Raw genomic sequence first — 23,541 nt, forward strand, 5'->3', positions numbered from 1 at the left:
TGCATCCTCCCTTTTTTTTTTTTTTTCTTTTTCTTTCAAGAGAAACAATCATTCCTTCCGTGGAAAGAATAATTGTGGCAAATATTAACCAGGAACTAAACTGTTTGTCTCTTACATAAAAGCCAATGGGAACGCACATCGATACTTAATTGAAAACAAAGACCCCTGGCCGCCACCATGCTAGGTGGAGGGTTTTGTTTGTTTCTCCCCTAACTTCTCTCCATCCTGAACACATCTCTACAGCCACGAGGGGCTCACGTCCTGGCCTTCCTGCCATCCCAGCAAACCGGCTTCCCTGGGAGAGTGTCCTGGACAGCTGTTCATCACCTCTGTGGACAGAGAGGTCACAGGGAGTGAGAGAAAGCTCCATGCTAGGGACCAGGAGATGATAAGTCCAAGTTCCTGCCCTTCATTTTTCACTTAGGGCAAGATGCACAGATACTTTAGGCCACGAAAGAGGAAGGAGAGGGAGTCAGAGTTTCTCAGTGCTGCTTTGTTCAAAAGATGTTTCCCATCGCTTGTATGTGGAATCCTAAAAAAGAAGGGTACAAATGAGCTTATTTACCAAATAGAAATAGAGTCACAGATGTAAAAAACACACTTATGGTTACCTGGGGGGAGAGGAGAGGGGGAGGGATAAATTGGGAGATTGGGGCTGACATAGACACAGTACTATGTATCTACTATATATAAAATAGAGAACTAATAAGGACCTACTGTAGAGCACAGGGAACTCCACTCAATATTCTCTAATGACCTATATGGGAAAAGAATCGCAAAAAGAGTGGATAGATGTGTATGTATAACTGATTCACTTTGCTGTACGGCAGAAACTAACACAACATTGTAAATCAACTGTACTCCAATAAAAATTTTTTAAAAAAGATGTTTCCTCCTGGGGGTGGTGTTTACAGTGGTTGTTGGCAATGGTGAGTGTCACCACCTAAATAAGCCGCTAAAGCAGCGTTCCCAAACTGTCACGTGAGACGGCTTGATTTGGACCACCCACTTGGGGACATCAAAGCAATCGAGTCACAGAGAGAGAAGATGATCTCCTGTCCCTTGTTCTCTGAGTCCTTCTGAGGAGTCAGCTGTGGGGCTCAGTATTCTCTCCTGCAACCAGATCTAATGCGTGTATTCACCTGGTTGATTTCGTGTTGGCCAGTGGATCTCGTTTCCAACCAGATATATTGATAGAAAATTCTGTGTTTAGGAAGTGCATGTAAGTTTAAGGAAGAAGACCATTTACAGAGAAAACACCAAGGTATGTACTTAGATTTGGCCACAGGTCATGTAGATGGTGTGACCTGTGGCCAAATTTGAAGTTTGGGGACCTGCAGTAAAGGGTGACAGTAATAAAAATAGCAGCAGCACTTAATGCCAAAAGAGAGCTCCCTCTGGGTCAGCGTCTGTTTGAAGCGTGGTGTGTATGTTAACTCATTTCATTCATTCTTGGAAAAACCCTATGGGGTGGACAGGGTGATGTACCCCATTTTAAAGACAAAAAACGACCTAAGCGTCTAGAGTATGAAAAAATTAAGCTCAGGAGAGGAGCCATGGATGGCTGTAAAGTCCCCGTCCAAAATTACGTGTAGTGCACTTCTTTATCTATTTACTTATTTATTTGTGAATAATTAGAGCCTTTCAGTTGTAAATCACCTTGGGTTGTAGGAATGAAGCTTTGACCTGGTGTGTGAAGGACGGCAAAGAGAAAGTCAGGGATTGTGTTTGCAAACTGAAGAGACTTTCTTGCACACAACTCAAAGTTCCCACTGTTTTGACGAGAACATTTATTGAAGGGCTCCAGGCTGGAGCTGCCTGACTAAGCTCTTGGGACTGGATGACAAACAGAGTTGCCAACGGGTGTCACGTTCAGTGGCAGGTACCAGATTTTCATGCCTGTTTCCTATGTTGAGCGGCATCAACGGACTCCCCAGCTGGACAGAAGCCAGGGGCAGCTCTCGATACAAGATACAAAGGCAAATACACAAGGAACAGAGCAGGAGTTAGAACAGAGTGTGAGACCCTCACCTATCAACCATCTCCTGACAAGCTGTCCTGCTAACCCCACAATGGCCTTCCTTTGCCCTCAGGGTCAAGTTCAGCCCTTTGAACATCCTGCACCCCTCCACCTAGATCTTCATCCACACTTACCCTTACTCTTCTGTCCTGCCCTCTCCCGCCTGCCCCCACCCACCTCAGGGCCTTTGCACATGCTGCCCTTCTGCCAGCAGCGCTTTAGCAAGACTTCCTTCATGGCTCAGATTTCAGTTTAAATGTCCTTGACCTTCTCTCCCCACCCACACATCTCCCATCCCATTACAAGCTCCCTACATAGCTTGTCTTTATAGCATTTTGTCACTGTTTGTAATCATAGATTTGCATAATTATGTATTGCCTATTTTTAGCATTAATTCAGGAGACTGAATGTGAAATAGGCAAGCATTTCCTAAGGTTTGCTTGACACGCTTTCATAAATTCAATTGGCAAAGAAACAACAAACCCCAAAATATTTAGACGGTTAATTACTCAGAGCACAGACAGCAGTGTGAGCTTCATGATGGCAACAGTCTCCCCGCCCCAGGGTAGGTGGGCGCTGTAGACTGAATATGTTACCCCAAAATTCACATGTTGAATCCTAACCCCCAATATGATGGTATTGGAGATGGGGCCTTTGGAGTGATTAGGTCATGAGGGTGGAGCCCTCATGAATGAGATTAGTGCCCTTATAAAGAGACCGCAGAGAGCTCCCTTGCCCCTTCTGCCACGTGCAGACACAGCAGGAATATGGCCATCAGTGAACCAGAAAACAGGTCCTCACCACTAAATCTGAAAGTGCCTTGATTTTGAACTTCCCAGGCTCCAGAACTGGAGAAATAAATCTCTGTGTTAATAAGTCACCTAGTATATAGTATTTGTTAGAGCATCCTGAACAGGCTAAGACAGTGGGGGTGCTGCAGAGCAGCCCCAGTGGAATGGGGTACACAGAGGGGTCTCTGAGAGATGCTAAGCTTACAGGGACACCCCCAAACTCACAAGGGCTGCTGGCACACCTGCCCAACCCTTGCCCTGCAGCCAGACACTATTTTTTATTCTCCTGGCCTGGAAACAAATCTGCCCTCTGCCCCGGAGGGAGACACTATCTCCAGCTTCCAAGGCTGTTTGCATAGCATGAAAGGCTGGTGTCAGACACACAGAAATGCCAGAGTTAGCTCCCGACACAGAGGCAGCAGCTGTTTTGCTCAGCATGGATTCTCCAGGGCTCAGAGTGGCTGTATGATGCATGCACAAATGACAACCTGGATCCAAGTTCCATTTCCTCCTCTTCTCACCTAGGCAGCCTTGGGCAATGCACTTAAACTTTCTGTGCCTCAGTTTCCTCATCAGTAAAGTGGGGATAACAAGGGTGCTTATCCTAAAGGGGTTTGATGAGTATTAAAGGCTTAGAATGGTGCCTGATACACAGTAAGCCGTATGTAAGCGATAAAAGCTAAATATTACTGTCTGATGGTGACGGATGGTGATGATGATGATGATGACGATGATGATGATGATGATGATGAAAGCAGTATGGGGCGGCAGGTTCCAAGTCACCCTTCCCCCACTGCTTTTTACTGTCGCCCCCCCCCTTTTTACTGGCACCAGGCTGAGCAGAAGATGCTGTTACACGTGGTGCTTCTTTTTAGTGCTTACATACCTGGGTCAAGTCATTCATTTTTATTCCCTACTTGGCCTCCATTAGGCATTCAATTCTAGGACCCCCCCCCCGGGGGGGGGAACAAAAGCTCTACCATTTTTACCCTTCTCATGTAGCTCACACCTGTAGCACACTTCCTAGTCTATGGCAAGTGCTCAGAATAGATGTTCAATGAATGAACAAATGAATGAATGCACTTCTCTCTGGTTCCCAAAGCTGAACAGGGGCTACAACTGGACCCAGCAGATTTCCACTCAATATAAAGAAGAGCTTTCCAACCATCAGACTGCCAACAGGTGAAACTGGCTGCCTCAGAAAGTGCCGAGCTCTGTCCTGGCTGGAAACGGGGAGCCGAGGCTGAGGTGTCACCTGTCAGGACAGGCACGGAGGGAACACCTGCCGGAGGGATGGGAGCATGGGGGATGCACAGCAAGGGCTCTGAGATCCACGGAGTCCCTTTCCTTGCGGACCATTTAACATCAGGGCCCTGGCCCTGCCATTTGTCGTTGTCAAGGACTGAGAGACCTGGACCCTTCTGGGACCTCTGAGGACCAAGTTCCCTTTCGTAGGAAACCTGGCTCTGCTGTGAGAACACTGACAGCAGCTACAGTGTCTCCTCCTTCCTCATGCTTCCTCTCTCTTCTCTTCCCCTTCCTTCCCCTCTTCCTCCTCCTCCCCTCCCTCTCTTCCTCCTCCTCCCCCTCCCCCTCTTCCTCCTCCTCCCCTCCCCCTCTTCCTCCTCCTCCCCCTCCCCCTCTTCCTCCTCCTCCCCCTCCCCTCTTCCTCCTCCTCCCCCTCCTCCCCTACCTCTCTTCCTCTTTCTCCCTCCTTTCTTCCTTTCTCTCCCCCTCTCCTCTCTTTTCTGTTCTCTTTTTTTAAAATTAAAATAAGAGAAAGAGCTCTCCCCTCAACTAAGCTGGAAGCGTGGGGCTTTTTTAAAATTTTTATTTATTTTTATGTAAAAAATGTTATTGAAGTAAAGTTGCTGTATAATATTATATGTTATAGGTATACAATATAGTGTCTCACAATTTTTAAAGGTTATCCTGCACTTATAGTTACTGTAAAATATTGGCTCTATTCCCCGTGTTGTACATACATCCTCAAGTCTATCTTTTACACCTAATAGTTTGTACTTCCCACCCATCATCCCTGTGGTGCCTTTCCCCCAGACTGGTAACCACTAGTTTGTTCTCTATATCTGTGAGTCTGCTTCATTTTTGTTATATTCACTAGTTTGTTGTATTTTTTTGGATTCCACATATAAGTGATATCATACAGTATTTGTCTTTCTCTGATTTACTTCACTTAGCATAATGCTGTCCAAGTCCATCCATGTTATTGCAAATGGCAAAATTTCACTCTTTTTTTATGGCTGAGTAGTATTCCATTGTGTATATACACCACATCTTCTTTATCCATTCGTCTGCTGACGGACACTTGGGTTGCTTCCATATCTCAGAAGTCTGATGCTTTTAACATTCAAGCCAATTCTGTGAGGGATGGGATGTCACCCCCATTTGGCAGGGCTCTGCATAGAGACACTTTCCCAACATTACACAGTTTAGAAAACGGAATTCAGGCGTTTACCTGGATGTGTCGGACACCTGCGTGGGAACTGGAGTCCATCAGATCTGGGTTCAAATCTTGCTTTAAAAGCTCTGTGTCCTTACTTATTCTCTGTGAGCTGAATAGGATCACATTATAGGACCGTTCTGAGGAACAGTAAACAACACTCAGTGCAGCGTGTCCGCACAGGTCCACATCTCTTTCCCCACCTAATCCACCTGTTTCCAGTTCAGTGGGCAGTGTTGAAGAGCAGAGACGCATCCAGGTGGTTCCTGGCGATCGGTTTCCACGCTCCTGAGCTCCTCCCACCCTCTCTGATGGAGTGTTTCATGCTTGTCTGCAGAATCCTGGAAAGAGTGCTCGCTGGTATGTTAGGAGCCTGGCTTCCAAACCCCTGTCCGGGAAAGGACACGGGGCTCCTGTTTGTACGACCAATAGGAGGCTTGCTCTCAGCCCTCAGCTGAGGAAACAAGAAAGGACAAAGAAATCCGGCCAAGCGAGGACACTTCCTCTCGCTAACGGCTTCGGCAACCCCTCTGGGATCAGAATATCGTCATCACCCGGGTGACACCGTGTCGCCTGCAGTCTGGCACAGACCCCCAGCGGGGTCCCTGCAACTTGGGAGGCCAGGGGCAAGGAGATGGACCTGTGAGATGTTGCGTCAGCTCCCGTCTTTGAGCATTTATTCAGCGCTAGGTCACGCGCTGCGTGCTTCCCATCCACGATGAACAGTCCCTGGTACTCTCTTGTTGGTCCGTTTCCCCACCGCCCCGCCTGCTTCGCAATATGCATGCACTAGGATGAAACCTCCAGGAGACGCAGGATCTTTTTTTTGTCGCTGCTGTGTCCCCAGTTCCTCAGACATCGCCTGGGTATTGAGGCACTCAGTAGCTTTTTTCTTGGAAGAACGCATGTTGCACGGAGTAGGCGGAGGTGGCCAGAGGCTCCCCAGGCCGCAGCTGGAGAACTCAGAGCCGCGGTCCCTGGCCAACGAGGCTGGCAATTGCGGAAAGTAAAAGAACAGCTGTCGCAGCTGCTTTGTAACACTTCGGTGTGCAGAGGCTCTGGGATTGAAACTGTATTTCACCGAGGACGATGTTTCCATTTCCAGTGTGAACACAGTATTATTTAATTCCCCACAGCCCTCGGTCCAGGGAGCCCACCTAAACGGACTTTAAGATGAAATTGCAGCCTTTAAACTGATTTCTCAAAGGATGTGGTTCATTTAAGCATCTTTACCCTCTCTTCGGGCAGCTTCCAAGACACCTAAGAACGGCTTTTTTTTTTTTTTTTTTTTTTTCTAAATTGGAGGTCCCCTCAGAGTGCCTCAGCTAAATAGTTAGGACTCTGGTGCCTTTGATGTGAAAAATCCTGCCCCCGGCTCCCCCTCCCTCCATTGTAGCTGTTGGAGGGAAACCAGATTTGATGCTGGCTGCATCCTTCACGTCTAAAGGGAGAGAGAGCTGCTTGCCAGCAAGCATTCCTTTCTTACGATGGGTCAAAATGGTCAGTGAAGCTGGAGGAAAAACACTGCTCCCCGGAGAACAGGGTGGGGAAATATTGTTTTGATCCTCCGTTGACTTTTCCATCCCCTACATTTTTTTCCTGATATCTGATTCTCTTGCTGTGTCTGGTGATGGCTCCCCGGGGGGACATATGTTCATGGCATCTGCCTGCCTTTCAAGCCAGACCGCCTCGGTGTTAGAACACAAGGAACCGTTTAGAGATGAAAGAGTTTGATGCAGCTTCCAGGTAACTTGAGGAAGGTGGGGACGTCTCCCGAAGCTGTGTCTCCAGGCACTGTTTTCTCCCAGAGTGCTGACATCTGTCTGATGTGGGATAAACACCACTGTGTCCAGAGTGTTATAACGGAATGGAGATGATCTGTTCATTTTACCTCCTTTTACAAAAGGAGAAACTGAGGCCCAGGGAGGGGCCAGGGTCAACCAGGTGTCTCGGTCAGAGTTGTTGATTAGAAAGCAAGAGAAACCCGAATCTGGGAAACTTAAGCCAAAGGCAATGCATGACCCAGAATAGGAGGAGGTCATCGGAAGCCAAAGGCAATGTATGACCCAGAATAGGAGGAGGTCATGGGATCGGAAGAGGCAGAAGGGCCAACTCGGGAACGGGCAAGAACCAGTGAGACACAGAGGACAAGGCGACGGTAACCAGAGCAGGAGCCTTGAGGCAGAGGGGTCAGCTAGAGTGAGCCGTTCAGCCATTCCTTCCTTTTTCTCTTCTTTGCAACACTTGGCGGTCCAGTTCCCAGATGGGCGCGCCCACCTGGTTAAGCCATTGGCCATACAGCGCTAGAAAAATGGAGGATTCAGCCGCTTCATCTGTAAAGTGGAGGCGGGGGAGTAATGACCAGAAATTAACCTCCCATCACAGCTCGGTATAATAGGAGAAGGCTAATTCTCCAAGAAGAAGCTGACGTGCTATTAAATCATATTAAATTGGGTGGATACTTGGGAGCTCTGAAAGGAGAAGTAGCCTCTACATCAGGGCTATGGCCATCTCTTGATTCCTGAGCCAGCGTTCTGTCACACTGGGCTGCCTTCTGTGTCAGTCCCGAGGCGATGGGATGCATGGCTTGAAGAATCTGCTTTCCCCCTACCCTTAGCATGACAGCCCCATCAGACTTCAACGTCACCGCTCAACGAGCTCTTCCGACTGAAAGCCATTTGTTAACATTGATTTAGTCAAATGCTTTGTCAGCCCCACGGTCCAAACTGGAAATGCCAAGTGGTACAAGTCGTGTCGAGTTGAGAGGGGATTGTTTGGCCAGGAGGCTTGGCCCCGTGCCTGTCCTTAGGACACTGAAGGGCCTCTGGAAACTAAAAAGGAGGTCTGTACGGGCAAGCTGGGCTACCCCTTGCTTCCTAGGGAGTATTGACTTCCCCACTGAGCAACGACAAATTGCAGATTCTTGAAGGATTGCCGAAGCTCTCTGCATTTCAACAGTCCACCTCTAGAAGTGAGTTTCCTTCTCGCCACCGTTTCTTCGGCTTATTTTGGCTTCCCCGAATCAGCTTAACCAGTTGGGCGTGCCTTTTGGGGATGTTGCCGATAACTGTCGCTAGGAAAGAGTAAAGGTTAGTTTCCAGGATGACTGGCTGATGCAAATAGCAGTGTTATCCAAGGATCGTGAAGCTGTGACAGAGGAATCTATGCATTCAACTAATAAAGATTTATTCATCTCTTCCTGCGTTACCAGGCACTATTCTTGGTGTGGTGGCGGGAAGGGGGTTACAACAGAGACCAAGATGGAGCAAGTGTCTCATCTCAAGAAACTTCCGTCGTAGTGGGGAAGACAGAAACTGAGCAAAGGAACACCAAACAATATCTTCACTAGTGATAGATGCAATAATGATAATCTAGCCATACGATTGTTTCTGGAAGTGGGTATTGGAGAATGTCTACTTGAGTTACGTGTTCAAGTGTTTGAAGGTGTTGGCTTCTATGCTAAGTGACGAGGGAGGCCATGCAGACAGCAGGCAGGGGAAACAGCAAAGACAAAAGTGGGAATGAGCTTGGCATGTTCATGGAGCAGACAAGAGTTCCAGTGCAACCGGAGCATAGCGATCAAGGGAGAGAAGGCGAAAGAGGAGATCAGAGGGGGAAGATGGGTCCAATGAAAGGATTTCAGGTTGTGTTCTCATTGCGACAGGAAGCCAGGCAGACTTTTAAGGATGCACATGGCCTTAGGAGGTGTGTATTATGCAAAGGCCCCCTCTGACTCCCGGGAAGAGGATAGATGGTAGAGAGACAAGAGTAGAATCTGGGAGAACAGGCAACCACAGTGGTCCAGGAGAAAGATGAAGAGGGCTGGGATTCAGAAGGTCACAGTAAAGAGACAGAGAAGTAAGCTGACTCAAGATATATTTGTAAGTAAATTCATTTGTATCATTTTTTTTTTAGATTCCACATGTAAGTGATATCATATGATATTCTTCTTTCTCTGTCTGACTTACTTCACTTAGTATGATCATGTCTAGGTCCATCCACGTTGCACAAAACAGAAACAGACCCACAGACTTAGAAAACAAACTTGTGTTTACCAAAGGGGAGAGGTGGGGAGAGGGATAAATTAGGAGGTTGGGATTAACATACACACACTACTATATATAAAATAGATAACCAACAAGGACCTACTGTATAGCACAGGGAGCTCTGCTCAATACTCTGTAATGACCTATGTGGGAAAAGAATCTGAAAAAGAAGAGATATATGTATACGTATAACTGATTCACTTGGCTGTACACCCGAAACTAACACGACATTGTCTACCAACTATATTCCAATATAAAATTTAAAAAATGATTTGGTGAAAAAAATAAAACGGCAAAAAAGAGAGATTTGGAGGCAGAGCCAACAGGGCTGGCTGAAGGAGTGGGTAGGGGGAGGGAAGGTGGGGAGAGAGAGAAATCAATCCTTGTTTTTAGCTGTTGGGCTTCAAGGCTGGGGGGATGATGGTACCACTTACCCCAGTGGGAAAGACCAATGACCCAAGGATGAGAATATAAGCAATAAAGCCTGTTTGAAGAACTAGAACCCTCAGTATCAAGCAGCGCGTTCCTCCTTTTAATCCACCTTCTAAGTGGCCAAAGAAGACGTTAAAGAGGGGCTACTGATGCTGAATCACGTTGACCCTTCTCTCTCCAGTCTGCCCCATCCACTCCATCGAAAGTACTGATGGGTTCCTCGCTCCCTACCTGCCGGCTCCCCACGCCACGCTGCCCCCCGGCCCAGCCGCCGTGACTCTCCTCTGAGGTTATCCGTCCGCCCCCTCGCTGCCCTCCTGAGCCGCTCTGCCCACGGAAGCCGGAGCGGTCTTTCTCGAATGCAAGTCTAATGAACGCTTTTACACCAGTAGCACCCCAAGTCCTTCAGTTAGAGCTCCACCGTGCTCCGGGGTCTTGGCCTGACTGCTGTCCAGTCTGAGCTCCCACACGGGGTCTCCAGCTCTCTTGAGACCCAGCTGGGGGCTGAGCCAAGGGGCACAGCTGCCCCCCCCCCAAGTACATCCACTCAACATGATGCCTTTCTGGTTTGTTTGTTTTTTTTTTTCCTTTAAGAGAAAATGTCAACCTGACAGTTTTTAACTGTTTTTAAAAATGTTAGAGGGATGACTGTGAAAGACCCTGGTCACCACCCCCAGCACCGAGCAGTGACACCGGGTGCCGGCCCCGCGCTGCCCTTTCCAGCCCCAAGCTTGCTGCCCGGATGTTAGGACGTGTCTATAACCAGGCTCGTTGAACTCCAGCTGGTCGTCTTTGGGTCCTCAAAAGATCTCCACCCACGACAACCCCTCTTCCTGAATTCCCTTGCCTCTTTTTTCCTCTGGCTTAGATCCACTCAGAGTTCAGGTCTGAGCTCAGAAGTCCCCGTTTTAGGGAAGCCTTTTCTCACCCTCTTGGCTGAGTTATCCTGCTTTCAGGGCTTGTACTTGATGGTCTTCGTATCCAGGCTTTTAGTGGGAGCTCGTTAAGCGTCTGGCAGATGATCGTGGACGTTGCGTCCCTGGCAGAGCCAGACGGAGTGTGGACCCCCCCGCTGCACGTGGGGCTGGTGGTGTTTGTGTGGAAATCGTGCTGGGAGTGTGTGCCAGCTGTTTGCCGATTTGGTCTCAAGTCTATTCTGCCATTCCCTTGCTCTGTGGTCGGTCGCTGCAAACTATGTTTGCCAGGATCCCTCAACAGCTGAATGATGGTGATGTTTAGCCAGTGGGAGGCGCTGGTGAGAGATTGAAATAGGATGGGGGAAAGAAGTCAGGATATATGCTGCCCTCTCTGCTTCAGATGGTGTCTCAGGCAGTGGGTCCTACGTCTTCTTGGCTCTTTTCCCACGGGGCAGCTCTTGACTGCAGCTCTCCCCCAGTGACCTAGCTCCTGGGGTCACCAGCCCCGCCCTTTGTCCCTTGACCCTGGAGGAGCATCTTTTTTCCCATTGATAATCTCTGGTTCCCTCGCCTTCCCGTGTGCCCTCTCCGCCCCTCCAAAGCCTTTGCAACTAAAATTAAATCTCCTCTACAGAACTACCTGGGGCAGGCTCAGTTTTCTGACTGCTGACCACAATACAACCAGCATCCAGAAAACTGATGCTTTCTAGGGTCTGGTGGGTGGAGCTTCCCACAGCACTGGGGAACCCAACACAGAGATGAAGGGCCTGGATGCTGGAGCCTGCCTCTGCACTTATGCTCTGGATGGGGCTGTCGTCTTGGCGCTGCTGAGTTTGGTACAAGAATAAGGTCTCTGTATTTGAAATCATTCCCTTAAACGAAGAATAAGAAGCAGTTCTCTTTTTTCCCCAGTTTTATTGGGATATAATTGACATCCAGCCCTGTAGAAGTTTAGGGTGTACAACATAATGATTTGACTTACATACATCATGAAACGATGCCCACAATAGGTTTACTGAACATCCGTCATGTCATAGAGATACAACATTGAAGAAATAGAAATATATATATATATTCCTTGATGAGAACTCTTAGGGTTTACTTTTTGAACAACCTTCATTTATAACATGCAGCAGTGTTCTTAATCTTTATCACGCTGTACATCACATCCTAGTATTTATTTATAACTGGAAGTTCGTTGACTACATTTATCCAATTGCCCTCCCCCAAGCCCCGGAAAAACAGTTCTTCTTAACCCTGGCTTCACAAGGGGATACCCTCGGAAGCTTTATCAGAAAAAAAAATAATGACATCCGGCCCACCATAGACCAGCTGAATCTGAAGGGAAGAGAGGAAAGTGTTTCTGAAAAAGCATTGGTGCTTTGCACGACAAGTTATTCTGTCGTGCAGCTGGGGTTGAGGACAGAGATTGCCAGTGTAAATTCCCCCAGGATGAGGATGGCATGGACCCCCAAATCCAGAGAGAAGTGGTAGAGCCAGAATTAGACTGCTTTCTCCACTCAGGCAGAACTCCGCCCCCGGCTTGGAAGACGCCAGGGCGGCTGGATGCTGCAGAGGGGAACAGGGGACCAGAGCAAAGCAGCCCCAGGGCGGCGGGATGCTGCAGAGGGGAACAGGGGACCAGAGCAAAGCAGCCCCAGGGCGGCTGGATGCTGCAGAGGGGAACAGGGGACCAGAGCAAAGCAGCCCCAGGGCGGCTGGATGCTGCAGAGGGGAACAGGGGACCAGAGCAAAGCAGCCCCAGGACATGCTGCATTTGCATTCACTCTGGTCAGTCTCCTCCCCGTGTTTTTAGCCAAATAAATGGGAAACTAATCACAAGCGGTGGGAATTCTGGTGGAGGTCTGTGACCCACTGTGGGCCACAGTGCATTCACTTCTGTATCTCAAGTACCAAAGCGCCTGCCTGGCACAAAACAGGGGCTTGGTAAGTGCTTGATGGATGGATGAATGGTGGGTGCTGAGCAGAGCTCGCTTCTGTTTTCTATTTTAGAGTAAAACTTCCCTTTATCCCCTCTGCTCCTTTTAGTCTTAGTGGTTCGTGCTGCTGCAGCGACCCTCAACTCGTCAATTACAGACATTAACTGTAAATTATACTTTTGCATAGTTAATTCAGCCTCTTCATTATGTATTTAGTGGTGCTCAGCAGGCTTAAAATTCAATAGCAAGCTTTGGAGCAGATCCAGTTTCTGTCTTCTGTGATATTTGGAAAAGGCGAAGTTTTAGTAGTGGACCTTGGGGCATGTCTTTCCTGGAAGATCTCCAGTGGGCTCTGCTTTTCGCTTCTCCCTTGGACGGAGTTCAACCCTTCTGGAAAGGCTGATAGCTTCAAAGGCTGCATCCGCCCTCCTGTCCAACTGAGCGGGGAACTCCTTCTCCCTTTTTGAGCCGAAATGAATATTAACCTGACTAGTGGAAGGAAAGAAGGATGTGAATATCAGGGGACCCGGCTCCTGGCGCATCGCTCATTCATTATTCATTCGACAAATATTTACTGAGCATCTCCCGAGGGTCGGCGCTGTGACGTATCACGAGAATATCACAGTGAACACTACAGCGTCCTTGCTCTCATGGAGCTCTCAGGGGAGAAAAAGGGGAGGGGGCAGATGGCGAACGACCCAATGCCTATAAATGTATAATGTGTCGTGTGATGATGTGGATAAAGTGGCTGGCTGAGCCGTGGGTAACAGGGTGAATGTAGTGACGGGTGAACCGCAGTGATGTCTGGGGGTGAAGCAAGTGCAAAGGCAGTGAGGTAGAGGGAAGCTTGGTGGTTTTGAGTAGAATAAACTAGGGAGAAAATGGTAGAGAAGGACACTGGTGCAATAGTGGAGACAGGGACATCGTATTATCAGGAACTGGGAGATGAAAGCATTGCTAATTCCGGGGCCAGGCTCAGAACGGCCCCTCAAAAAACACTTGCTCTGCCATGTTCAGCTTCCACTAACAAATGTCGTGGGTGTGTTTCCAACCTACAAATCCAGTGTGCAGACCATATATATACAGCTCTGTTCCTTTATCTGTCAGTGCTTTCAAGGTCTGCCTTAAGCCCTCATTCTACTTGGTAGCAGAAAAGTTAATCTGGTTGATTTCAAGTTTGCTAAGGCATTTCAGGTTTAAACTCGGTTGATTCAGTCTTTCGAGCTCTGCCCCATTTTCTTCAAAACTGACCCAGGTGGGAAGGATGATAGCTTTGGATGGGGGTTGGGGGGACCTTGGGTCTTCAGATACTCTGGCTCATGGCTCGTCCACAGGGATGTCATCCAGTGCTAAGGTGTGGTCATGGTTCAGCGCTGATGTTCATGAGGTTTCCACGTTTCTACCTGGTCTCTGAGTGCACCATCCATGACGCCTTTCCCTGCAAGAGAAAGACTGCAGGAGACTAACTTCAGTAGCCTTCCCTGGAACTAGGTGAACATTCCATTGCTTTCCTGTACCACTCAGGCCTTAGGAGACTGGGCAGTGGAGTGAGCTCCCTCTCAAGCCCTCCCTGCCCCTGGCATCTTGAGATAATCCTATTAGGCTTCTGCCATATCCTGCTGGCAAAGTGCCTGGGAGACTCTAAGATCCCTTAGGAATCAAGTGAAAGACTTGTATTAGTCAGAGACATCATCTTTTATCCATTGCTGTGTAACAAACTGTCCCAAGCTTGCGATCTTCAAATAACTATTATTTCTCAATAAATGGGAATGTTCTGGGCAATCCCTCTGTTGGTTTTTCCTAGGCACTCTTGTGGAGCTATATTTATCTGGTACAATAGTTTGGAGCCGGGATGGCTGGGCCTCACTCTCTCCACATGATGTTGCATCTGGGCATCTTCATGATCCAGTTGGATCTGAGGGATGAACTCAATGCTTTCCCTCTGGAGAAGGGACTACCGTGGCAGCACCAGGAAGCCAACCACATTCTGAAGAGCCTGCTGGGTGGTATGTGGGACCAGGCTGTCTCCACCTGCATCTCTGAGGCCCTCTTAGCAGCTGCATTTCCTAAAGTGCGACCTAATTTAGCTAAAATTTCAGCAGCTTGAGAATTAACGTATCACACATTCCTCATATGTTGGGTCCATGTAAGCCACAGGCTCTACTGCCAGGTAAACAGAAGCCAGCAGTAACGCAGGACCACAACTGAGCCTTCAACTGTGTGGCCAAGGGTTCCCTGGAGCCATCGTGGGGGACTTTGACACAGGAGGCGTCTAGAAGGACTGGAACCTTCCATGCGCTTACTCCCCACCATCAAGAGCTCCACTTGATCCACGGTTTTGTTCAGCTTACCTGTGGTCCATCTCATCTACCCATTTCTTTTATTAATTGTATTAGCTGTCAACAATTTGCGCAGCTATGTGCCAGGCTCCTAGAGTGAGTTAAGCATGTACATTTATCTCCCTAAATATGCACAAGACCCTGCAAGAGCAGAACATATATCCCCATTTCAGAGATGAGTAAACTGAGGTACTGAAAGCATGAGTACCATGAGTAATGTCTCGAGGGTAAATGTGAGGCTCGTATCCAGAGCTTTGACTCAGAAAACGTGTGCGCACACCCACCCACCATGCGGAAGAAAGGAAAATAAGTGACAGGACCTGGTCTAGTCAAATTCAGGGTCAGAGCTGGAGGCACACCGTGCCTGGGAGAGATGCTTAGATCAGGATCCAGGGACCTTGGGTAAGGTCTTGTTTCTCCCCACCTGCTGTGTTCAGCAAATCCCAGGACACACGGCCTTAGGAGGACAAAGATGTCCAAGTCCTGCCAGGTTACTGAACAGGAAAAATACTGTAGCCAGAGCTACCACTTGATGAATAGTTGTTTTTGTATTCATTCAGCTTTCCACATATTATACCTTTGATCCTTCCAACAGCCTCATAAGGGTGGCTTATCACAGATCAAGGAACCGATTCTTCTACAGGTAAAGTTAGTGGTTCTTCAACTTTGCTGCATATTAGAATCACCTGGGGAGTCCTTAAGAATCCCAGGCCCCAGGTCCCACTCCAGGCCAGTGAAAGAAGATCCCTGGTGTGGGACCCAGACCTCAGAATTTGTTAAAGCCCTCCACCAAAATAATTCCAGATAGTCATCGAAATTGAGAACGAATGGGTCAAGTAACTTGCTCCAGATCACACCCCCACTAGAGAGCAGAGTCAGAATTCACACCCAAGTGTGTCTTATTTCAGAGCCCGCGGTTGGAACGCCTACCCAATACAATTGCTGCATGGACACGAGAAAGCAAAAAAATAATCATCATTCAAAAGCAAAGTGCTTGGTGATCACACAGAGAGAGCCTTTTTGGTATAGCAGTAATGTTCGACCTTGGCCACACATTAAAATCACCTGAGCTTTTGAGTGTTGTTTCCCATGTAACCAGAGGAAAGAACGAGTCAGCTGCATTCATAAGGGATATAAGCAGCCTGGGGTGGAATTTTAGGAGACAGATCATAAAAGTGCCATGCTGTGGATTCCACTTTTACATCTGATAAGCCGCATAGTTCGGTAGGCAAGGTAAATGAGACATAGTATATGTTTTTTAGCTTACAGAATGAACAGTCATCAATTTCTTATCTCACAGGATTATTCTGAAAAATACATATTTCAGATTTAAGAAACTGAAATGTAATAACTTTACTGAATTTTTTTCCTAAGCTCTGAAAGTCTTTTGAATAAAGTTATTTAACATCAAAAAAAAATCACCTGAGCTTTAAAAATACTAATATCTGAGTGACACCTCTTGAGATGCTGATTCCATTGGTCCAGGGTAGACCCAGGTATCGATAGTTGTTTTTTTTTTTTTTTTTTTTAGTCTCCCCAGGTGATCATAACATCCAGCCAAGGTTGAGAGTCCCCGCTTTGTGGAAAGGGAAGGCTCAGGTTACTTCCTTAAGGGTTGCAGTTCACCTTTGAAGCAATGTCATTGGCATCAATATGATTGGCATAAAGTACTCTCTTTCCTCATCCTTCCACATTTACCTGATCCTATAAATGTTTAGGCTTTGGAGACTGGGATAGCGAGAAGGGAAAAAAAAATTAAGTCTGAGCTCAATCTAGTCCAAGTGTGTCTGGAAACAGGGCAACCTTCAAAGGCTTTTCTCCTTCCTCTGCCCTTCACCGTTATCCTGCATCCTGAATTCTGCCCTGCATGTTAATTGCAGAGAGCAGGAATGGAAGAGATGACTCTCTCAGTAACAGACCAGATCCTTTCTCACTGTCCTGACATATTGGATTAGGGGATGTTAGCTCAGCTCAGCCAATCAGATATCCCCGCTCAGCACTTTGAATGTGGGATCAGTGGTGCAAAGCATCAAGGACAGTAGAAAATTCGTTTTGGCATCAGCAGTGGTGTCCCGTCTAGACCTGGTTTTGTCCAACTTTCCTTTGCTCCCGCCTATTCTCCATGTCTTTTTCTCCACACTTCCTAGTAATTTTGAGGCATGTGTTAAGTTCCCTTTTCTTTATCGGGCAGCTCAAGGTGTTTTCTGTTGCTTGCAACTTGCAGCTCAAACTGATATGCTGCAGCACCGTGGAGAGCTCCCAGAGATCATCAGGGCATTCCTGTGGATGGTGGGGTCAGTGGGACTATCTAATAAAGCCTTTCCCAGAGGAGACATATGTGTCCTTTGCCTTTATGAAATACACATGAAGTAAAATGAATCAAACGATGCCTGGGCCAAATTATTCTGTTCTCTTGGAGCTGCTTCCCTATTATAAGGTTGATTTCTTCATTTTGTTAGTCTCATTTCTTTCTGCAGGCAGTAAGCTGTCATCAGTGTCTGACTTGGGAGCTGAAATCCCTTACACTCCACAGTGGGGAGGTAAAGCCCTTTTGGCTTCTTAAGATACACCGAGACTTCATTTTCTTACGAGATGGAGTGCAACACCTAAGAGGTTTGATAAATTGGGTTTCCAAAGTCCAAACTTTCTTGTGACTATTGGGGGAATTTATTTGCTTTTGGGTAAGAGCTTTTTTTAAGCCAATTTTGAAAATTTCTTTCGAGAGTTACTGCAATAAATCTACACTATTGATTTAGCAAGCAGTGGTTCTTGGGCTCTCTCTGGAGTCACTCAAGTGTTTAAATTCCTCTATTTATTACTCCAAAGATATCACAAGCCCCATATAGGCTGGCATGGAGGGTTCTTGGTCCCTTCAACGCAAAGACTTAACAAAGATTTCAGTTGGCTCAGAGAGAGTAGGAAAGCACTGGCCACAGACAGAATTGCAGACAGGTGTCTTCTTTTCTTGGTCCCCATCTGCTAGCATAATGTATCATACCATGGTATTGTGTCTGACAGGAACAGCTACCAAGTAAATGCACTGTATACAAATCTGAACAGATCCCAGTTCATGACGAACAGCAGGGAATTGGCATCTGTACTCTGGCTTGTTCTCCGGGAGGTCCTGGACCAGCCCTAAAGGGGCATGTTTAAAAGGTGGCTTTAGACCAAATATAAAGTCACAGAGAATGCACATAGTGTCAAGTCCTGCTAAAAACAGGAAGAGCTCACATTTATTAACCTTTGGTCATGCCAAGTTCTGTTCTAAGTGCCTGAGACATATGTGATCATTTATTTAATCCTCGTATCAACTCCATGAAATGGGAAGGAGTCGAGTTCCCACTTGGCAACTAGGGAAAAGAGGGCAGAGCTGCCCAAAGTAACCCAGCCGGTAACGGGTGATGCCAGGACTTGAGCTCAGCAGGTCTGCTTGGAAGGTGACAGCAAATGAGTCATGACACTGGCTGTGTTCCCTTGAAAGAGTCACGGGTCCTCTTCTTGGTTCTACCCACTAACCTCTCTCCTGCCCTTTACCACTTCCTTTCTTTTTCATTCTTTAATAAAATACTTCTTGCATGCCCAATATTCACAACATGTAACACTGGATCTGCTTTTGCTGCAGCAGGAGTGAGATGGAGGAAAGGGGTGTATCAAGGACCAGTTCCAGCCCCAAAGCCAGCACTGTCACACACCCCTGGGTGCACTAGGGGTCCCACGGACCACAGTTTGGAAATCGCCACACTGCACTGTCTTTAGGGCAGGAGTCTCCCACCTCAAAGATGGGGGTAGGTCGAAGGCACATTGTAAAATCTCTAGCATTATTCTCAGTATAGGCATCCTTTAGGGACCACAATGGGATCTTTGGATAACTGGATTTTTGCCACGTGCAGTACTAAGGAAAGTGAATTCTTTGTTGAATAGAGTCAGATAACCAACAGCTACGTCTCCAGCAAGCACAGCCACGTAGCTAGCTCTGCTGCAGATAAGGAGATACCAAGGGAGGGTGTTACTCCTGAGAGGGTAAGATTAAACCCCCTGAAATGAGGGAAGTCTTTACCCTAGTGGAGGGAGAGGCTGGCCAGAGCATGCAGGAAGGATGTCCGGAAGTTGAGTTGAGCAGACCCCGATCCCTGCAGGCCTTAGCTGCTGGACCAAGAAGTCTTAGTTTGGAAACACTCCAGATTCCAGACACGTCTCCCTCATTTGCCAAGACAAATAATTCACTCTTGAGCTTGCACAGACCATGGCTTGAGGTTCCAGACGCTGAATTCGTTTTCCCTCCCAGAGGGATATGCAGCATGTCATAAATCGCTATCCTCCGGGCTCCACTTCCAGCCCGGAGTACCAGAAGGAAGATTCATGAGTCCCGGTGCTTTGGCTGGTGCAGCGACCTTGCTGTTACATCCCGCCCCAGCCTCTGAACGGGCCTGAGGGTAACAGAGTGAGAAATTAGCGTTCTGGCTACTGGGCAAGACCCGAAGATTGAGTGGGTGCATCTTGAACTGACAATCACCCGCAGCAAAGGGAACAGTTTCTCCGTGACTCTTCACAGTGGTACCAGCACATGCTTGGGATGCAGTGTTAACATCTTTGGTGTTTCTTTCTTGATGTGCTGTGGAAAATCCCCCTCAATTCACCCGACATCAGGTGGCCTTCCCAGAAGCTGCCAGCTGAGAGAGTGTTAACTGTTGGCCCACCACTTACTTAATATTTAGCCTACAGGCAAAGAGCATTGGGGGCACCTCAGCCTGGCTTCAAGATCTCCCTGGCCAACCCTACAAACCCAGCTGTATGCCTGGGATGCCCTTCCTTGTTGTCTCCACCAATATTGATTCTTTTGATTCAGCAGTTCCAGAAAGCTTCTCCCATTTTCCCTTCTCGGACCTCCTAAAACAAGGGCTGGCAAACTTTTTCAGTAAAGGTCCAGTTAGTGAATACTTTAGGCTTTGCAGGTGTTACGTTACCTAACATAATTATTCAACCATATTCTTGTATGTAACACGAAAACAGCCTGAGACAAAACATAAACAAGCGGGCAGGGCTGTGGTCCAATGAGACTGTTTACATAAAACAGGTAGCAGGCTGCATTTGGCTGACAGACCACAGTTTGCCCATCTCTGTTCTAGGGAAACTTGCTTGGTGTCTTGTAATTTCATACTCGACCCCCAACTAAATTAGAGGAGAATGCCGTCAAGAGCACAGGGCTGGGAAATGGGAGAGGCTACATTCAGCTTGCTTCTGCCACTAACTAGCTATGTGGTTGAGAACAAGCAATTTTCCCTTCCTGGGCTTTCGTTTTGTCATCCGAAAAATGACATGTTTGGACTGTCGGTTATTCCCAAAGCATCAGAATTGCTGGGGCAAGCTTGCTAAAAAATACGTAATACATGTACCCACTTCAGATACAGGGTATTGGTCAGATTTCTTAGTTGCAGACATCAGTCCCTTTAGCTAGCTAGTCCTCCTAAACAGAAGAGTTTTCCTTAAAGGATGCTGGACAATTCCAAGAATCTCTAGGAGAGCCGTTGAATCGAATGTGTTTACTACACAGCCAGGGACAAGGCAGACAGGGAAGAAAGACAGACAAGAAAAATGACCAACTCTGCAGTGGACCTTTGCACTGGAAACATCACTTGGCATGATCATACAGGGGCCTGGGTGACAGAACCACCACAGCTGCCCCGGAAGAACCAGGACCATGATGCTTGTCAGAAAAATCCTCATTTCCGTCCCCGCTGCCGCTTCATAACCCACTTCTACATCTAAGTACCAGTAGAGTGGCTCTGACAAGTGGAAACTTGGCTTTAAGCCTGCAGGTAGCTGCAAGGGAGTCTAGAAAGGTAGTTTTATGCTTCTCAGCCTCTGGAGGAGGATAAGCTAGGAAGGGGTTGGAAGACGTTGATTTAGCTCCTTACAATATCTGCCACACAAACGACACTGAACTTGAAGGGGGTCCATTTAGTTCCAGGGTCATCCAGGTTCATGGTGCCAGGGTGAGGCAAACTGGATTAACTCACTGTCTGAAGAGCTGGTCAAAATCAATCCAAGAGACTCATCAATACATACACTGATGCTCAGTGTTGAAGATCCTTCTCCCACATCCTTAACGTGTGGGTAGTATTGCATCCCACCCGCCCAGGTCCCTACCTTGTAGTTGGTGCCAAGTCCCAGGTGCTATGCCTGAAAGGCATTTCCTTTGTCCTTACATTCTAGTTATAATTGTGAGGAGAGCGGGGCAAAGGGATTGAAAGGTCCTTCCACCGAACAAAGTCAGCCTAAACCTATTTTCCTCTGCTCTCTTCCAGAAGCAGCAGTTTATTCAATGAGGTTGTGCAGATGAACTTTGAAATCGCCAGCTTCAGCAGCCTGTCGGGGAGTCAGCCCATCACCTGGCAGGTGGAATACCCGCGGAGGGGGACCACAGACATCGCCGTGTCTGAGATCTTCATCAGCCAGAAAGACCTGGTTGGCATAGTGCCCTTGGCCATGGTAAGACCGGCGTGATCCTGCATGCACGTGTGATCATGTGTTCAGCTGTCTGATCGTACCCTGGTGTCCCTCCTCTCTTTCCCAGGATGTTTGCTGCAGTTGTTTCATGGGATGTTTGCATTCACAGTTTCGCCTCTTCCTAGTCCTTGGAAGTTGCTATCGTCGTTAATCCAGCCTGTCTCAACTTCAGCTATTTTCATACCAGCTTCATGACATTTGCCAAATTTATAGTATTTACTTACTTTTTCTTCTTGAAGTCTACTCCAGTTCTTTTTATTTCTGTTCCTTTCTTATAAGGAAGCTTTAGGCCACTATGTCTATTAAGATGGGTATGGTATGTTGCTGCTACAAACAACCCCCAAATCTTAGGTGCCTAATGCAATCTACGTTGTTCTTGCTTATGTCACGTGGTTTAGATGGTAGGGGGCTCTGTTCCAGGCAGTCCCTCAGGGATCTAGACTGATGGATACGTCATCATCTTGGAGCTAGAACCTCAGGAACACGTGGCCTTCTTGGTGGCAAAGACAGAGGAACAGTCAGAGTGACATGCAAGCTCTTCTAAGCAATGGCCTACAAATTACATGTGACACCTTCACACACATCCTTGGGCAGAAGGAGTCCCGTGGCCCCGTCAGATTTCAAGAGGGCTGGGAAACATGGGTGCAGAGGAAAAGTTGGATGACTACCCCAGTCTCTGCCTCACTACACAGTAAGTCAACATATGATTGACACAAGTCGAACACAACACAAATAGAGTATACACAAACCCGTGTTACCAACTTCTAGCTAGACCCCATGCAGCTGGAACTGAGAAAAGAAGAAGATGATAAGGGGCTAGACTGTAACTCTATCCTGTGGTCACTCACCCACGTCTACCAAGCCCTGGGACTATCCTCCAGGACCATGCTTGTGCACAAGTGTTAAGTCCCCCTTATGGAGATACATAGAGGATGGCATTTCAGAGGCACTGGAAGAGTGTCCTGAAGTATAGCTCCAATGGTCTTTGCCAGAATTCGCCTTCATAGACATGGAGCCTGGCATGGATATTCTAAAACTAATTTCTGTTCAGCTTTGGAATAAGCAGGCTTCATTGACACCAGGTTAAGAAATACATCAATTAGAAGTCTTTGAGTTCCATGTGACAGAAAACCCAACTCAAACTGGCTTAAGCACGATGAGAAGTAACCAGCTCACATGACTTAAAAAGTCTAGAAAAGTGTTTCTCAAATGTTAATGTTCATATAGGTCACCTGACGATTCTTCTCAGATGCAGGTTCTCATTTAGGAGGTCTGTGTTGGGTATTTTTTAAAGCTCCTGAGTTATGCCGATGCCTCTAGACAGAGACAGCAGAGCACCGGTTGAGCACCAAGGATGCAGGTGTGCAAATGACGTCATCACGGAAGGTGGCTTCTCCTCCCCCCTCAGCTCTGTGCTCCTCTTGGCTAGAGTCACTGTCTAGGAGGCTCTGTCCCCAAGGTGGCCCCTGGCAGTGCCATGCTGACATAGTCACAGCATCACATCCAGCAGGAAAAGAGTGAAAGATCATTGCCAGTCGCCCAAGAAAACTCCTAGGACTGGCTCTGATTGGAATTGATTGGCTTGGCTTGGGTCACGCGTCTAACCTGGGAAGCCGGTCACGGAAGCCAAAAGGACGTGATGCTCTGAATGGCCAGGCCTAGGGAACACCTTTCCCCTGGAGCATGTTTGGGATCAGACGGAGGGCTGGTAGGCGTGGTGCATGATGGGAAAATCTGATTCCGCTGAAAGAGGGGCAATAGATGCTAGTCAGACACAGCAACAAATGTCCACCACAGGAGGTATTAGGATTTGTTAATACTCTGAGGTTAGAGAATGACTTCTCTTGACTTTTCATGTCCTAGAAAAGGCCTCAACAATCTACAGCCCATGGGCCAGATTCAATCTGCTGCCTCTTTTGGTACACCAGGCAAGCTAGGAATGGTTTTTGCATTTTCAAATAGCCATTTTGAACGGTTATATAAGTCGCTTCTTAATATGCTCAGTTTTGCCTCTTGGCTCACAAACCCTGAAATAATTTCTGTCTGGCCCTTTAGAGAGAAAGTTTGCAGACCTATGTCACAGGACCT

At 47.5% G+C, this 23,541-nt stretch overlaps 2 protein-coding genes across 2 annotated transcripts in view; one reads left to right on the top strand and one right to left on the bottom strand.

Moving 5' to 3' along the window:
* The window catches only part of TMEM132C (transmembrane protein 132C), a 382,473-nt gene that overhangs the window by 286,265 nt on the left and 72,667 nt on the right, over positions 1 to 23,541 (top strand). Inside the window, exon 4 of the mRNA XM_082418219.1 lies at positions 21,252 to 21,435. Within this exon, the coding sequence (XP_082274345.1) occupies positions 21,252 to 21,435 (184 nt within the window). The remainder of the gene's footprint in view (positions 1 to 21,251; positions 21,436 to 23,541) is intronic.
* Positions 483 to 23,541, bottom strand: part of SLC15A4 (solute carrier family 15 member 4) — a 186,729-nt gene continuing 163,670 nt past the window's right edge. Inside the window, exon 9 of the mRNA XM_082418268.1 lies at positions 483 to 532. Coding sequence (XP_082274394.1) covers positions 498 to 532 — 35 coding nt within the window. The 3' untranslated portion in view covers positions 483 to 497. The remainder of the gene's footprint in view (positions 533 to 23,541) is intronic.

This window comes from Balaenoptera physalus, assembly GCF_965194825.1.
Source record: "Balaenoptera physalus genome assembly, chromosome: 12".
Lineage (NCBI taxonomy): Eukaryota > Metazoa > Chordata > Mammalia > Artiodactyla > Balaenopteridae > Balaenoptera > Balaenoptera physalus.